The sequence below is a fragment of the Oncorhynchus keta genome, chromosome 27 (assembly GCF_023373465.1).
Source record: "Oncorhynchus keta strain PuntledgeMale-10-30-2019 chromosome 27, Oket_V2, whole genome shotgun sequence".
NCBI classification, from domain to species: Eukaryota; Metazoa; Chordata; class Actinopteri; order Salmoniformes; family Salmonidae; genus Oncorhynchus; species Oncorhynchus keta.
Genome location: NC_068447.1, coordinates 36,540,627 through 36,556,993, shown reverse-complemented (window position 1 = coordinate 36,556,993; position 16,367 = coordinate 36,540,627). Strand labels below are relative to the sequence as shown.

At 41.9% G+C, this 16,367-nt stretch overlaps 2 protein-coding genes across 3 annotated transcripts; both read right to left on the bottom strand.

The window, feature by feature from the left end:
* Nucleotides 1-422: 422 nt before the first annotated feature.
* On the bottom strand, nt 423-8,650 carry LOC118359907 (YTH domain-containing family protein 1-like). 2 transcript variants are annotated; one of them, XR_008083081.1, is made up of 7 exons: nt 8,222-8,650; nt 7,640-7,664; nt 7,275-7,369; nt 5,351-6,949; nt 3,939-4,051; nt 2,170-2,214; nt 423-1,998 (listed from the first exon to the last, which is right to left on the bottom strand). XR_008083081.1 is itself a non-coding variant. In XM_035738819.2 (6 exons), exons 1-6 carry the CDS (start codon nt 8,246-8,248, stop codon nt 1,969-1,971), a joined length of 1,821 nt encoding a protein of 606 aa, XP_035594712.1. In that variant the 5' UTR covers nt 8,249-8,638; the 3' UTR covers nt 423-1,968. The 2 variants fall into 2 exon arrangements, 1 of the variants encoding a protein (XP_035594712.1); XM_035738819.2 differs by lacking the exon at nt 3,939-4,051 and having other exon boundaries at nt 8,222-8,638.
* A 628-nt stretch (nt 8,651-9,278) lies between these two features.
* Nucleotides 9,279-15,867, bottom strand: LOC118359906 (sodium/potassium-transporting ATPase subunit beta-1-interacting protein 3-like). The gene is made up of 7 exons (XM_035738818.2): nt 15,596-15,867; nt 14,522-14,659; nt 13,930-14,010; nt 13,558-13,755; nt 12,982-13,042; nt 12,390-12,459; nt 9,279-12,210 (listed from the first exon to the last, which is right to left on the bottom strand). The coding sequence occupies exons 1-6, from the start codon at nt 15,647-15,649 to the stop codon at nt 12,404-12,406; spliced, it is 588 nt and encodes a 195-aa protein (XP_035594711.1). The 5' UTR covers nt 15,650-15,867; the 3' UTR covers nt 9,279-12,210; nt 12,390-12,403.
* Nucleotides 15,868-16,367: the final 500 nt, after the last annotated feature.

The window sequence follows — 16,367 nt, the reverse complement described above, 5'->3', positions numbered from 1 at the left end:
AACGTCCATACTTCAGAAACGGTAACGTCCATACTTCAGAAATGGCAACGTCCATACTTCAGAAATGGCAACGTCCATACTTCAGAAATGGCAACGTCCATACTTCAGAAATGGCAACGTCCATACTTCAGGCACCACTCTCTCATCTAACGTGGGTCGTCGTCACCTCGTCCCCCTCGAGAATTTTGTATTTTGTCCGTAAATCCGAGACTTTCCATATAGTATGATAAAGTACGTTTTTAATATGTATTACTTTGTGGATGTCCCTAATCCATTTTGTATGATAGATTTTGCAAAACGTATGATATGTTACGGATTCCAATTTGTTATGGCTAATGTTAGCTAGGTGGCAAACATTATTGAGGCTGCTGTAGATGCAGACATAGCTACTTTTCACTCACAATAGAACAAACCAAAAACACTTACAATAGATAGTATACCTTTAATAATGACCATGATCAAATCTAAGAATGTGATAGTGACCTTTGATACAACGCATATTAAATTCAGGGGTGACTTAAACATTTGCTTTCTTAAATTTTTATATATTCTCATGAATGAATAATTTCCAATACCATTACATACATCTGATTCCCTCAATAAATCACACTCCCCTCTGTCTTTCGCATACAGACATACACAGTACAGCAAGCAGGTCCCGGAATAAAATAAATCACACACAGATACCATATATACTATTCTCTGGGTTTTCATACACTTGACATTAAATCAGTCAAATTAATTTTAAGATTACATATTTGAGGCGTTCTCAGTTAGCATTGCCAGTACATTAAAGCTTAACATTTCTGAGGATGAAGTGGAAGGGTTATATCAATGCTTTAAATCTGTTAAGAAAAGGACAAGGATAAGAAACAGAGTGACATGGCTATCTTGATTTTAAAAGCAGTACATGCTACATTTGTCCCCAAAATGACTTAGTTTCATTGACCCCGTTGTTGGAATGATGGGGAACAGAGAAAAGTAACAACTATGATTTAAAATAACGAAGAAGACAACAATAGTATTGTCCGGCTAAGAACTTGAACTCAAGACAGTTTACATTTCCAACCCATCAAGAAAAAAAAGAAAGGGACCTCCTTTGAGAGCGGATGTTCTAGACATCTTTCCCCTGAATCTTTTTGCTGACACACTTGAGTTACAGTACAGCAAATAGAGTTTCATTGACACTGTTGTCAGAAAGTGTTAAGGCTCCACTGAAAAAAAACAAATGAAAAAAAAAAGAAAAAACATATTGTATCTCTTCTTCAACAAATTGTTGTCACAACAGTGTTAAGCCAAGTGATACCTAAATTTAAAAAATATTTCTTTTTTTTTTAAACATTAAAATGTTCTAATGTCACAGCCTTTCACATTATCCATTATATGCATCATTTGCAGAAGCTTTTCACATCTTCTACCAAGCCACAAGACCACCCTCACATGGACAAGAAGGGCATAACAGAACAGTTTATTTTGATTATGCAAAATAAAACTGGCCAAGTACAGTTATCAAACATTTGTCAAGATTCAGTTAATTGTCGCATTCACTCTTCCTAAAATCAGAACAACCAATACAAGCACTTAACATTTCTCCAACACTCACACCACCACAAGTTGAACAGTCACTGAATATCAGCAGCATGTTAGATTTTGTTAAAGAAGTGCAGATATTTGTTACTCAGTTAAGGATGTGAGTGTGGGAGTATAGCAAATAAAGACCTGCCAGGCTAAAAATACAGAAATAAAGAAAACAAATAAGGATGAAGCAATTTGATTAATGGAAACTGACTTCATCCCTGCGCACGACTTAGAGACTGGGAACCGGACCAGAAGCAGTGTGGCTCAAAGTTTGATGTGGGCCAAAATAAATAGGAGTTGACAATTTCTTTATGTCCTCTTTTCTCATCATCTAAATTCCATTATGTCCATCCAAGTATAACCATTGATCAAGCTATAAGGAGCATTCCTCTATTGTGGTTTACTTCGGTTTTGGCGTTCCTTGGGTGGGGAGGGGAAGAAATAACAAAAGTGTTACCATTAGAAAAACTTCACTGAATAAAATCTTCCACCCCCCTACAATGGTTTATTATTTCCTTAGAGACATAGGGAACAATGTCTTGATGGGCAGAAGCCGAATAAAAGGTGAAACACTCAGAAAAGGTTATTTACCTGATCAAGTCGAGACCCTCTCTGTATTGGAGCTGGCTCATAGGTCTGTTGAAAGAAGGAGGCATTTGGGGATGGTTACACCTCCTCCACAAAACAAAAACAGCAAACAAATACAAAACGGTAGACATTTGGTCTGTGATGGGACAAATCAAGTAATACAAAACTCAGGTTGTCCCAATATTTTTTTTAAATCATCCCTATGTAAAAAGGAGATATACACTGCACTTGGAAAGTATTCAGACCCCTTCCCTTTTTCCACATTTTGTTACAGCCTTATTCTAAAATTAAATAAAACATTTTCCTCAATCAACATAGAATACCCCATAATGACAAAGCAAAGTTTAAAAGAAAAGTTGAATATACACTACCATTCAAAAGTTGAGTGTCTCGTTTAAGAAACAGATGCCTCAGAAACAGATGCCTCACAAGCCTTCAACTGGCAGCTTCATGAAATAGTACCTGCAAAACACCAGCCTCAATGTCAACAATGAAGAGGCAACTCCGGGATGCTGGCCTTCTAGGCAGAGTTCCTCTGTCCAGTGTGTGTTCTTTTACCCATCTTAATCTTTTTTTTTTTATTGGCCAGTCTGCCTAGAAGGCCAGCATCCCAGAGTCGCCTCTTCACTGTTGACGTTGAGACTGGTGTTTGCAGGTACTATTTAATGAAGCTGCCAGTTGAGAACTTGTGAGGCGTCTGTTTCTCAAACTAGACACTAATGTACTTGTCCTCTTGTTCAGTTGTGCACCGGGGCCTCCCACTCCTCTTTCTATTCTGGTTAGAGACAGTTTGCGCTATTCTGTGAAGGCAGTATTACACAGCGTTGTACGAGATCTTCAGTTTCTTGGCAATTTCTCGCATGGAATAGCGTTAATTTCTCAGAACAAGAATAGACCTACGAGCTTCAGAAACTCTTTGGTTTTGGCCATTTTGAGCCTGTCATCGAACCCACAAATGCTGACGCTCCAGATACTCTTGCTTCATTAAATCAGAACAACAGTTTTCTGCTGTGCTAACATAATTGCTAAAGGGTTTTCCAATGATCAATGGCTTTTAAAATTATAAACTTGGATTAGCTAACACAACGTTCCTTTGGAATAAATAAAAAAATCTGCCGTTTCCAGCTACAATAGTCATTTACAACATTAACCATGTCTACACTGTATTTCTGATCAATTTGATGTTATCTATTTATTTAATTATTATTTTTACATTTTACCCCGTTTTCTCCCCAATTTCGCAGTATCCAATTGTTTAGTAGCTACTATCTTGTCTCGTCGCTACAACTCCCGTACGGTCTCGCGAGAGACAAAGGTTGAAAGTCACGCGTCCTCCGATACACAACCCAACCAAGCCGCACTGCTTCTTAACACAGTGCGCATCCAACCCGGAAGCCAGCCGCACCAATGTGTCAGAGGAAACACTGTGCACCTGACAACCTTGGTTAGCGCGCACTGCACCCAGCCCGCCACAGGAGTCGCTGGTGCGCGATGAGACAAGGATATCCCTACCGGCCAACCCCTCCCTAACCCAGATGACGCTAGGCCAATTGTGCTTCTAGGCCAATTGTGGTTACGACAGAGCCTGGGCACGAACCCAGAGTCTCTGGTGGCACAGCTGGCGCAGTAGAGCGCCCTTAACCACTGCGCCACCCGGGAGGCCCATTTTAGGTTATTTTAATGGCCAATTTTTGTTGCTTTTCTTACAATAACAATGACATTAAGTGACCCCAAATTTTTGAACGGTAGTGTGTATATATTTTTATACATACCTTACTTACAAAAGTATTCAGACCCTTTGCTATGAGACTTGAAATTGAGCTCAGGTGCATCCTGTTTCCATTGATCATCCTTGAGATGTTTCTACAACTTGATTGGAGTCCACCTGTGGTAAATTAAATTGATTGGACATGATTTGGCAAGGCACAAACCTGTCTATATAAAAAAAAAGGTCCCACAGTTGACAGTGCATGTCAGAGCAAAAACCAAGCCAAGAGGTCAAAGGAATTGTCCGTAGAGGTCCGAGACAGGATTGTGTGGAGGCACATCTAGGGATGGTACCAAAACATTTCTGCAACATTGAAGGTCTCCAAGAACACAGTGGCTTCCATCAATCTTAAATGGTAAAAGTTTGCAACCACCAAGACTCGTCCTAGAACTGGGCGCCCGACCAAACTGAGCAATCGGGGTAGAAGGGCTTTGGCCAGGGAGGTGACCAATAACCAGATGGTCACTCTGACAGAGCTCCAGAGTTCCTCTGTGGAGATGGGAGAACCTTCCAGAAGGACAACCATCTCTGCAGCACTCCACCAATCAGGCCTTGATAGTAGAGTGGCCAGACGGAAGCCACTCCTGAGTAAAAGGCACATGACAGCCGCTTGGAGATTGCCAAAAGGCACCTAAGACAATGAGAAACAAGATTGAACTCGTCACCCTAATTGCCAAGCACCACATCTGAAGGAAACCTGGCACCATCCCTTCAGTGAAGCATGGTGGTGACAGCATCATGTTGTGGGGATGTTTTTCAGCAACTGGGAAGTACAGAGAGATCCTTGATGAAAACCTGCTCCAGAGACCTCAGGACCTCAGACTGGGGCAAAGGTTCACCTTCCAACAATACAACAACCCTAAGCACACAGCCAAGACAATGCAGGAGTGGCTTCGAGACAAGTCACTGAATGTCCTTGAGTGGCCCAGCCAGAGCCCAGACTTGAACCCAATCCCTGGAGAGCCCTGAAAATAGCTGTGCAGCGATGCTCCCCACCCAACCTGACAGAGCTTGAGAGGATCTGTTGTGAACAATAGGAAAAACTCCCCAAATACAGATGTGCCAAGCTTGTAGCATCATACCCAAGACTTGAGACTGTAATCACTACCAAAAGGTGCTTCAACAAAGTACTGAGTAAAGGGTGTGAATACTTTTGTAAATGTGATATTTAATTTTTTGTTATTTTTATACATTTGCTAAAATTAAATGTTTTGCTTTGTCATTATGAGGTAGTGTGTAGATTGATGAGTAAATAAACGTATCAATTTTAGAATAAGGCTGTACTGTAACAAAATGTGGAAAAAGGTCATGGTTCTGAATACATTTTTTGGGGTCTTTACAAAAATGGATGAAACCTATCTGTGATCAGTTAGTTTAGGATCTTTGTGATCAACAAGAGACAGTAATTATGATTACCTTTCTGACAACCTCCTCTTCTTCCTGTCTCTTCTCATAGTGGGAGAAGTCATCAAAGATGGAGGTGGTGTGTTTGTAAGTTGCGATGATCTTGAGCACCTGCTTAGCCTTCTCCAGAGGGACCTCTTGAGTGTCCCTAGAGTTGGTCACCGGCTTGTTGTCGTTGTTTTCCAGCCTGATGTGCCTCAGCTGGCTATTAGGCACGTCTTTCACAAACAGCCAGTCCACGTCAAACTTGCCTTTCCACTTGTCCTGCGCCCAAACGCCAGCACTGGTGCCGTAGTCCACGGGCGAGAGCATCTCTGCCACGCCACAGAAGTGGCCGCTGCCATTGACGCTGAACAGCAAATAGACAGGGCCTTTGGCATTGATGGCACGGAAGGCTGAGTCCAGACGCTTGTTACCATGCTCTGTGCTGCACCAGATGGAGTACTTGATGGAACGGTGGATGTCGTCCTCAGAGTAACTCTTGATGATGAACACGCGGCCATTCTTCAGGTTCCAGTCAAACTCCTTAGGGTTGTAGCTGTGGGCAGCCCGCAGATTCTCCAGAACAGGGTGGTTCTCTAGACCTGGGCCAGAACCTGGAGGCACACCTCCACCCCCACCACTAGAGGAACCGCTGCTGTCCATGCTGCCCCCACCGTAGCCCGGGTTACGGTTGCGTGGAGCAACCCAGCGGGTCTGAGGGGGTGGGGCTGAGTTGTGGTTCTGGTATGACTGTGGGGGGGGCGGGCCCATGGTCATCTGCTGCACAAGGGACTGGGCAGATTGAACAGACTGCTGAGGGGGAGGGGGTAGCCCGTGGGGGAGGTGGGCATGGCCATGAGAGTGGAGCTGCTGCTGGTGGTGGTGGGACAGTGGAGGGGCCACTTTGCTTATAGACCCCTTGTTATCCCATGTCCCAATGTCCATATTGTGTTTGATGGGTGGTGGTGGCAGGGCTCCCCCCATGGGCATGCCTGGCTTGGCCTTCAGCTGCTGTGGCTTGGCTGGTTTGCTGGCGATAGCAGCCCAGGACGTGGGCTTAGGAGGGGGCATGCCAATTGGTGTTCCACCATTGCCTGTAGAAACAGCCTGAGCCACAGCACCACCGCCGATCACAGAGCCCACACTCTTCACGCCTGAGCCATTGCCCGACACATCCCCACCTATCTTCAGCCCCAGCATCCCCTGCTCCAGGCTGTTCATGCCTGGTGCCTTGCTCAGAGTGTCACTGTGGAACCCTGTCTGACCATCAGGGACTAGTGTGCCCCCCAGGGAGCTGGGAGGGTAGCTGTAGCTGCCCCCATAGGCTGAACTCTGAGTCTGCTGGCCTTGAGACCCACTGGTACCCCAGGTGGAGAAGGCTGGGTTCTCAGGGAAAAAGTTAAATCTATGTGGGTAGATGCTGCTGCCAAGTCCCCCAGGTTGGCCAAAAACGGTGTCATGCATGAAGTGGTGGTCTCCATTGCTAAGGGGCGCATAGGGGGTCAGGTAAGGGATCGGGGGGTCGCCACCGGTGGACCAAGGTGCCTCGCTCAGGGGGTAGGGGAATCCAATGGAGGGGGCATAGTAGCTGGACAGGTAAGGGTCAGTCATGGATTGGTAGCTGTTGTTCTAGAGAAAAAAAAGGAGTGTAAATACAAATTTGAAATCCTGATACATCAAACTAAATATCAACATGACCTAACATCACAAACCCCAATGACCGTCAGCTTATACCCCCCAAAAAATCAGATTTTAGGACCAAAGGGCCATGCGTGCAGTACTTAAGGCATCATCTTTAATTATGTAAATGTATAACAATATCAGCTAACAATGTAGCCAAGCAAACGTCCTGTCCTCCTGTGAGACAATATCGAGTTGTGGTCCTCCCTGCAGCCAAGTCACTTTTTTATTTTCTAATTCAGACACAGATACACACATTTCAAAAGTCACTCACCTGATTGGATTGGCCAGTGAGATAGGGCTCAAAGTCATTATCATGGACAGTTTCCTTCTGGTGGAGTGAGCCATTTTGCACTGAAACCGGAAAGACTGATAGTAGGGTTATTTATCAATGTGTGTCAAATAAACAGACACACACATGTACATGTCTTTTCAGTCAGTACTGATTAACACTTGGGTGTGTAAAAGCAGCAAGACATCAAATGCATAACAAGACATGCATCACTGACATAACAAGACAGCACTGTATTTACATCGCAGCTGCATTGTTTGTAACTCAGTCCGTGCATGGTCTGAGCAATCGCAGTCTACCTAATGAGTCGAAATTGATCTAGCTAACAGTAACTAAAGTGATCTTACCTTTAGCGTCTTGTCCTTTTGAATTCTTCATTCCCGTGTAATTGGTTAACATGTAAAAGAGAGAAATCTGTTTTAGCTGTCTAATTAACATCCAACCCACACTCGCTGAAAATTAGAAGCTCGCTTACATTAACGTTAGTTACTTAACTTTACTATCTAGCCAACGACCAGTTTACTAGCTAACTAAACACATTGCGTTAGCACAGAACCACAATTTACTAGAGCTGGTAAACCACTGCAACAGCTGAAACTGAGCCTGACAATATTAATAAGGAGAATACATGTGAAATACATAATGTTGGGTTTTTAGCAAACCACATAGCTAGCTAACGTTAACTAGCTAAGCGCTAGGAACACAACGTGGCGATTGCTTCAAATTATTATTGGTATAAAAATGTCAGATTTATTACGTGTTAGCTAGCGGCTAACTTGCTAACTAAATTGGAGTTAACGTTAGCTAGCTAGATTGAATCACATTCTCAGCAATGGGTGGATTGGGCGCACAACCAGCCACCTTTCCTCAATGCAAGGCCTTGAGTCGACGCTGAGTGGATTTTTTTCCGGGAAATACAGTCTGCCTACCTGAGGGTCAATACTTGTAGCAGACATAATTCATGAAGCAAGCCACTGGATTTGTGTAGAGCGTTTCAATTAGACGCGTTCCCTCAAAACCTGCGTTTTATTCGTATCCCAGTACAGTAGCTAGCAAGCTAATCAGCAAGATGTTTTCCTTCGTTACAGTCAGCAGCAAGCTAACTCAAACTACTGTTCCAAGGCTCAATTCTGCCAGTCCCCCAATGTTTACGTAAATCCAATTTGGAGATAGTCCTGGTGGTTTCAAAGGGTCCACTGTTAGGATTAATCCTATGTATTTTTTATTTTCCCCCCTTATCCACCAAATTGCAGTTATTGTGCTGATGGCCCTGTTCACTTCCCCCACTAGCAGTTTCATCCGGGGTCTAAATGAAGGGATTGACGTCAGCGGCACACCAGGCGCGGTGCCTCAACGACAAAACGTCGGAAGTCATGCATCTTCAATAGGAGGACTGCGGTAATCGCGTTTCAGAAATATCACTTGCGATCTTTAATGCTCTGCCGCGATGACGAGTCAGCGCGCTAACCAATCCCACGGAAGAGTGAAGGGGACATTGTGAAAAGGGACGATTTTTTTGGGGCACAATCTACTACAATTAAAATAAGGCTTTGATAATAACATGTACAACCTTCACAATAGAGAAAATACTCTCAATAGCAATGTAGATATCATGTATATTATCTTGATGACTGTTACTATAAATATTCTGTATAAAACATTGCACTGAAGCCATTTAGTGAGCTTTTTTCTCCTTCCACCCACACTTTTTATAGACTCTGTTGTGTTTCTCACAAACATTAAGTTATATCTTGGTTATAAGTGTTTCATATAGAGAATGTAAAGCTGTGTGTATTTATTATAGGCTCCAAGTAGACCTACAGCCCTGCAATCATTTTGTAATATTCAGATTTGATGGACTGGACTCTTGAGTCGGGACTTGAATAATAGCCAGTGATACTCAATGGTTAACATGCAATTTAAAAAAATCAATAGTAAGGCAAGTAAATGAGGAATGTGAGTCAAAAACATATCTGCACACATTGGTTAACAGAAAAGCAGTTTATTCAAACAAAATTCACTTAAAGATACAGACAGGGTCTTTTTTTCCATCAGTGGCACGCAAAGTCAAACAAAATTCAGAGGTAGGCCTAAAAAATTAGAAGATGCTTTTTTACATGACAACCACTGACTTTAGCTCATTTCTATCACAATATTGAAGATTGTTAATAAAATGTCTTTATTTTCCTCTGCTATCTGGAATTTAATGTATGAACTGCACACACACACACAGGCACACAGGCATACCTTCACATAGGTCCAAATCCTAACTATAAATCTGTATACATAACTTTGATAATTTGCACATGACTCAAATTTTCATGCAAATTTTCCATTAACATTAATGTAGGACACACAATTATAGGGTTTGGTCCATTTTCAATAGTATGTGTAAATGCATATTTTTACAGAGTGACACTACTTACTGTATGTCATCAAACATATAGATTCAATGGTTGTAAAGATGGGGAGAGTTCTGGCCATAATAAAGAGATGCTCTGATTTTCTGACACCAGACTCCAAAAAGCAAGTTCTGCAGGCTCTAGTTTTGTCTAATCTTGATTATTGTTCAGTCGTGTGGTCCAGTGCTGCAAGGAAAGACATAGTTAACCTGCAGCTGGCTCAAAACAGAGCAGCACGTTTTGCTCTTAATTGTAATCAGAGGGCTAATATAACTAAACTCAGCAAAAAAAGAAACATCCCTTTTTCAGGACCCTGTCTTTCAAAGATAATTCCAAATAAATCCAAATAACTTCACAGATCTTCATTGTAAAGGGTTTAAACACTGTTTCACATGCTTGTTCAATGAACAATAAACAATTAATGAACATGCACCTGTGGAACGGTCGTTAAATGTCAGTGTTCTGCCATGGCCAGCGAAGAGCTCTGATCGCAATCCCAGTGAGCAAGTCTGGGACCTGTTGGATCGGAGGGTGAGGGCTAGGACCATTCCCCCCAGAAATGTCCAGGAACTTGCAGGTGCCTTGGTGGAAGAGTGGGGTAATATCTCACAGAAAGAACTGGCAAATTGGGTGCAGTCCACGAGGAGGAGATGCACTGCGGTACTTAGTGCAGTTGGTGGCCACACCAGATACAGTCTGTTACTTTTGATTTTGACCCCTCATTTGTTCAGGGACACATTATTCCATTTATGTTAGTCACATGTCTGTGGAACTTTTTCAGTTTATGTCTCAGTTGTTGAATCTTGTTATGTTCATGCAAATATTTACACATGTTAAGTTTGCAGTAAATAAACGCAGTTGACAGTGAGAGGACGTTTCTTTTTTAGCCGAGTTTACTATGTATGCCAGTCTCTCTTGGCTACGAGTTGAGGAGAGACTGACTGCATAACTTCTTCTTTTTATAAGAAACAATGTGTTGAAAATCCCAAATTGTTACACATAGCTCTGACACACACACTTATCCCACCAGACATGCCACCAGGGGTCTTTTCACAGTCCCCAAATCCAGAACAAATTCAAGAAAGTGTACAGTATTATACAGACTCCTAATTGCATGGAACTTCCTTCAGCCGTGCTTTTGCCTACTCCATTGCCTGATTAGGGCATAGTAATTCCCCTACTCTGATGCTCTGCTAGGTGTGGCGCTAAGGACGCTCGACACTGCACTAGTGTAACACGCCAGTAGTTTTTGGTGCTGGTGGAAGGGACAATGCATAAATGTTTAGTAGCCTATATGTGGCTATATAAATACATTTGATTTGATTTGATGTGCACAGGACAAAGAACATTTTTGGGCTCATTGATATTTTCTCAAAAACAAATATTTGTTCATTCTATCCACCCAAATTGTTCACTTTCAAGCAACCCTCACCTGGAGTCATACACAAACATTGCATAGGCCCACAGGACCTAAAATAACTGGTTCCTATATTGTGGACCATGGAAGTACTAAAAAGACAAGTCCAAAAACTTGAAGTCTATAACCAAACAGGAAAACACGGGCACAGAAAACCCAGCGCACACCATTGTGCACGTGTTTGGGTGGAGCTGAAAGACAGCGCAAGTCAATAGGCCAGGTTGGAATCGTGGTGATGATTTGTCAGCACTTTTGTCAAACGGCAGTTCTATGACTGTGACACAGTAAAATCCATCATATAATAGTTATTTGTTTTCATCCAGTGATGTGGTAACAGCCTGATAAACCAAATGATGACCCATCCCTGGTGATTACAAAGCATCAGGCTACCACTCATATTGCTAAATTAAACAGCAAACCTGGTTTCAAAAAACAGATAAAGCAACACCTAGATAGTTGGTGTGTATGCATTGATATGTAGGTTACGTGTGCATTTGTAATTTTTTTAATGTAGTTCTGTCTTTGAGCTCTTCTTGTCTATTGATGTTCTGTATTATGTCATTCTGCATTATGTTTCATGTTTTGTGTGGACCCCAGGAAGAGTAGCTGCTGCTTTTGCAACAGCTCATGGGGATCCTAATAAAATTCCAAATACCAAAAATACAACACATACCATTCCCTTTACACTGATACATGTTATGTCAGAAGTATCAGCAGTTTTATGATTGTACCTGTACTGACCTACTGTATAGCCCGCAGGGTGCCACTCTGTTGTTTCTCCTCTCTTGCCAACTACTTATGGAATTGTCATGCCAAACAGCTTGAAGATGAAAATGGAGTAGGCAAAAGTACAAACTGACCTGGGACCAGGCTAGTATTGACCATAACTGCACTGAACTGTTGGTGTAGGCTAGTATGCATTAAGAGTGCCCGGGAGGCTGAGGAATTATGTTTTTGTGCAGTGTAGGAATGTCTTCTGTTTCAGTGACTGGAGATGTGATTTCACTCTTCCAAAGTAGGTATTTCACTCACTCGTTCCTCTTCTGCCCTCCTTGCTTGTCAGTCATTTTCAACCCACTTGCAAGCCTTTACTTATAGTCTGTAAATCAAGACATGATGGTAAAGTAACTGCACAGTCTCAGACAGAAACATACTGAATACATGTTGCAATATAAAATAAGTGCGCACACACACACACACACGTACGCGAACACACACACACACACATGGGCCGAATATGTAAGATTTTGTTCCCCCTGAGAAAGTAATGGTACTTACAGCCCAATTGTACACTATAAATACAGTGGCGATGTCTTAGATGGGTAATGGACACCACCAATGAAATTAACTGAAAAAGAAAACACAATTATATTAATAAATATCAAACAATTCAATACTAATTTCATGCTCTTAAATAAAAGGGTCTAAATGATTAAAACAAGTGAGACATAAAAATAAAAATGGAAAAAAGAGGCCTTGACAGTAGGGCATTGATGATATCAGTATCGCAAAAGAAAATTGTGGCAAAAATGAAAACATGAAGCAGACCTAACTCTTTAGTCCTTTAAAAACCTGCTGTATGTAAAATAGTGTGTGCTATAGCTTGGGAAATAAATTAATGTGACTCTGGATGACAACATAATTATGTTTGTTTCCAACATTATGGTGTTTTTTTATAAAGAAGTTAAATCTGATCCGTGTTTTGTTTCCGTATCGCGATACTAGTATTGTCCCGGCCCTACTTGACAGTATTACATGTGGCTGTGACCTTATGCCTTTCTATCTGTTCTAGTACGTGTTAAATTGTGTTTGTGTTTTCTTTGTAAAGTGTGTTGTGACCATGTATAAAATGCACTTTAAATTCACATACAGCTGTCCTCCTCCTCAGTGAAGGTGCTGACCATATAGCAGGCATAGACGAATCCCAAGAGCTGTAGGCACAAACACAGAGACCACCAGTTCAACATTCAAATCAAATCACATTGTATTTGTCACGCCAAATACAACAGGTGTAGACTTTACTGTGAAATGCTTACTTACGAGCCCTATTTTGTGTGTGTGAGCATATTTAGTGTTTGTGTGTGTGTGTGTGTGTGTGTGTGTGTGTGTGTGTGTGTGTGTGTGTGTGTGTGTGTGTGTGTGTGTGTGTGTGTGTGTGTGTGTGTGTGTGTGTGTGTGTGTGTGTGTGTGTGTGTGTGTGTGTGTGTGTGTGTGTGTATTGGAGTGTCAGTGTAAGTATGTGTGAGTGTGTGTGTAAACATGTAACATTACATTCCAATGAGTACCACCACATGGGTACATTCTGAATTTCTTTAATAGTGTGTTTGTGTGTGTGAGAGAGAAAGAGAGAGAGAGAGAGAGAGAGAGAGAGAGAGAGAGAGAGAGAGAGAGAGAGAGAGAGAGAGAGAGAGAGAGAGAGAGAGAGAGAGAGAGAGAGAGTACTCACAGAGATTAGGAGTTGTATGATACAATGTAGGACCTCTATGTATTGGTATTCCAGCCAGCATCCCAGAGTGTAGATGAGTTCTGGGCTCTCCATCCTCTGCCACCTAGTGGCAGGAAGGTCCCTGTCGTCACAGCATGGCCCGTTGTCTTTCCACCATGAAAGGTGTGAGGATACACCCAGGGATAGCAGGTCGCTCTCCTGCAGTGACACAGCATATGGGTTGTTCATGTTCATACTTGCATGGTTATGTATTTATGGAATGTTATTGTTTGGGAATAGAAAGACTGTTTGATCCAGTGCCAAAATAATACACAATTGAAGACGAAGCAAATATATTAGTTGACAGCAGGTCTGAATATTAGTGACCAATACCTTGGAAAGGCCTCCCAGGTCCAAGTAGAAACAGCACACAAAGACATTCCAGGCCACCCACAGTAATGTCCACAGCAGGTACTGAGGCATGAAACAAAATATTTGATGACCATTTTAGACACATAATGTCTATCTATTTGTATGGAGGCAAACCTCTATACATGACAGAATTGTAACAATGGCCAATGCTTTTCCACAGTAGTTATACAAATGACTTTGCCTTCAGCATGTACAGTTCCATTCTTCTATAGGCACATTTCATGCAATTATCCATGTTGATTACAAGGTGTAATTTGTAAGTAAATACAGTACACTGCATTTAAACTTGCCTATGTAATAACCATTTAATTACACAACTTTCTCTATGCTTAATATAACATGGGATCAGTATTTATATGTGCAGCACATAAACATTCTTACATCACAGGTGATCCCTTACAGCTATTGTAGATTGGATTATGGATCAACAATAATATTTCAATGGGGACTGAAGATTTATTTTCTTTATCGTAGACAAAAACACAACATTATCCATTGTAGGACAGCCTGGGGCAGATTAACACAAAAGTAGTGTGGCCTAGATGTGACTTACTAGAACAACATAGCGTGGCCTGTACTGGATGGTTCCAAAGAGGCCGAGGATAACCATGATTATTTGCAGGAAGTTGACCATGATGGGAGCCCACTGGTACCCAAGGAAGTCAAAAGCCTGCCTCTCCAATGCTGTCATCTGGGATGTGAAAGGGAGAGAGTAGGAGGGGCAGAAAGAGATGGTGGGTTAAGAATCTCTATGATGTGCATTATGCATGAGGAAGCATCTTATCAAGTCATCCACTCACTGCTTCCAGACTCTCCAGAAATTCTCATCTAAACAGTTGGTTCTGAATTGATGGATGGTGGTGTTAAACGGTCATCTCTCCTACAAAGCATTCACTAGACTCATTTTTTCCACATGCTGACTGCTCTCTCTGGGTTGTCAAGGTAACTGAGCCACTGGGACAATGCATGTTTCAGGGAGAGGGGCAGAGCAGGGATATGAATTCTGTCCTCTGAGTCGCCTTCTCAATCACTCAAAATGGGGGGTAGGGTTGGAAGAAAGAGCGGGACAAAGTGGGACTAAGGTTCAGGCAGAGTGGGGGTTGATTCATGCAAGCAAGATAAACATGCATATTTTTGTATTCTAAAAGCACACAATCAATTATTTTATTTTCAGTGTTGACCCATAGCTTGTAGTTATGGTGAGCATGAATACAAAAATCTTAATTTAAAAAAAATTATGTTAGAGAGAAATATTAATTTATGTTTGATTGACGTTGTATTTGATGTGAAATAGTTATATTATTATAATACACTTAAATTTGTTTTTCTCAGCACACAAATATATATGGCCTATTATTACATAGTTTTACTTCAAATATGTTTAATTCAGTTTAGTTGGATATGGAAATGGAAAAGCTCACTGTTGTGTCGTGGGAACTGTAATTTACACGTTTATCTCAAACGCGCAAAATTTGCCTACTTTGTTTTGTCTTTACAAAAACAATTTCAACAACATCAGCCAGCAGAAGTGGCAGTAATCACTGAAGGAAGTAAACCAAGGCTATGGTAGCAGGTGTGTTTTGAAAGTCTGTATAGAGATAGCATCATCGCAGAAGAATGATCTCACCACTTGGAGAGTGCAGAGGAAGATCAGCATACATCGTCCTGAACAGCAACCCATTCTCTCTTATCTGCATAAATGGCTTCCAAATAGGCGCATCGAAACAGCAAAGCAACTTTTTATAAATTCATAGGGGGCAAGTTGAATAGTCCTTCCCATATCCAAACAAGCTTTCCGGTCCGGGAACGTGTCGTGGTTTGCAGCGGTGGAACAAAACGAACTGAGAAGGAAAAACACTTAAGGTTGTTACAACGAGGGGGAGGGTAGGGGGCATAGTAATTCCCCTACTCCGATGCTCTGCTAGGTGTGGCGCTAGGGACGCTCGACACTGCACTAGTGTAACACTCCAGTAGTTTTTGGTGCTGGTGGAAGGGACAATGCATAAACGTTTAGTAGCCTACCTGTACACAGGACCAAGAACATTTTTGGTCTCAGTGATATTTTCTCAAAAACAAATATTTGTCCATTCTTACCGTCCAAATTGTGCACTTTCAAGCAACTCTCACCTGGGGTCATACACAAACATAACATAGGACATAAAATGACTGGTTCCTATACTGTGGACCATGGAAGTACTAAAAAGACAAGTCCAACCCATATTGAAATCTATAACCCAAACATGAAAACGCGGGCACAGAAAAACAAGCGCACGCCATTGTGCACGTGTTTGGGTAGAGCTGAAAGACAGCGCAAGTCAATAGGCCAGGTTGGAATCGTGGTGATGATTTGTCAGCACTTTTGTCAAACGGCAGTTCTATGACTGTGACACAGTAAAACA

Excerpts from the sequence above, each read along its gene's own strand:
- LOC118359906 (XM_035738818.2), bottom strand. The coding sequence starts at position 15,649 with ATGGGTTGCTGTTCAGGACGATGTATGCTGATCTTCCTCTGCACTCTC. Across the intron at positions 13,756-13,929 it reads ACCTGGGAGGCCTTTCCAAG|GAGAGCGACCTGCTATCCCT; the intron begins GTATTGGTCACT and ends GTGTCACTGCAG. Across the intron at positions 13,043-13,557 it reads TCATACAACTCCTAATCTCT|CTCTTGGGATTCGTCTATGC; the intron begins GTGAGTACTCTC and ends TTGTGCCTACAG.
- LOC118359907 (XM_035738819.2), bottom strand. The coding sequence starts at position 8,248 with ATGTCTGCTACAAGTATTGACCCTCAG. Across the intron at positions 7,665-8,221 it reads CTACAAGTATTGACCCTCAG|AATTCAAAAGGACAAGACGC; the intron begins GTAGGCAGACTG and ends ACGGGAATGAAG. Across the intron at positions 1,999-2,169 it reads GAGGGTCTCGACTTGATCAG|GAACGCCAAAACCGAAGTAA; the intron begins GTAAATAACCTT and ends TCCCCACCCAAG.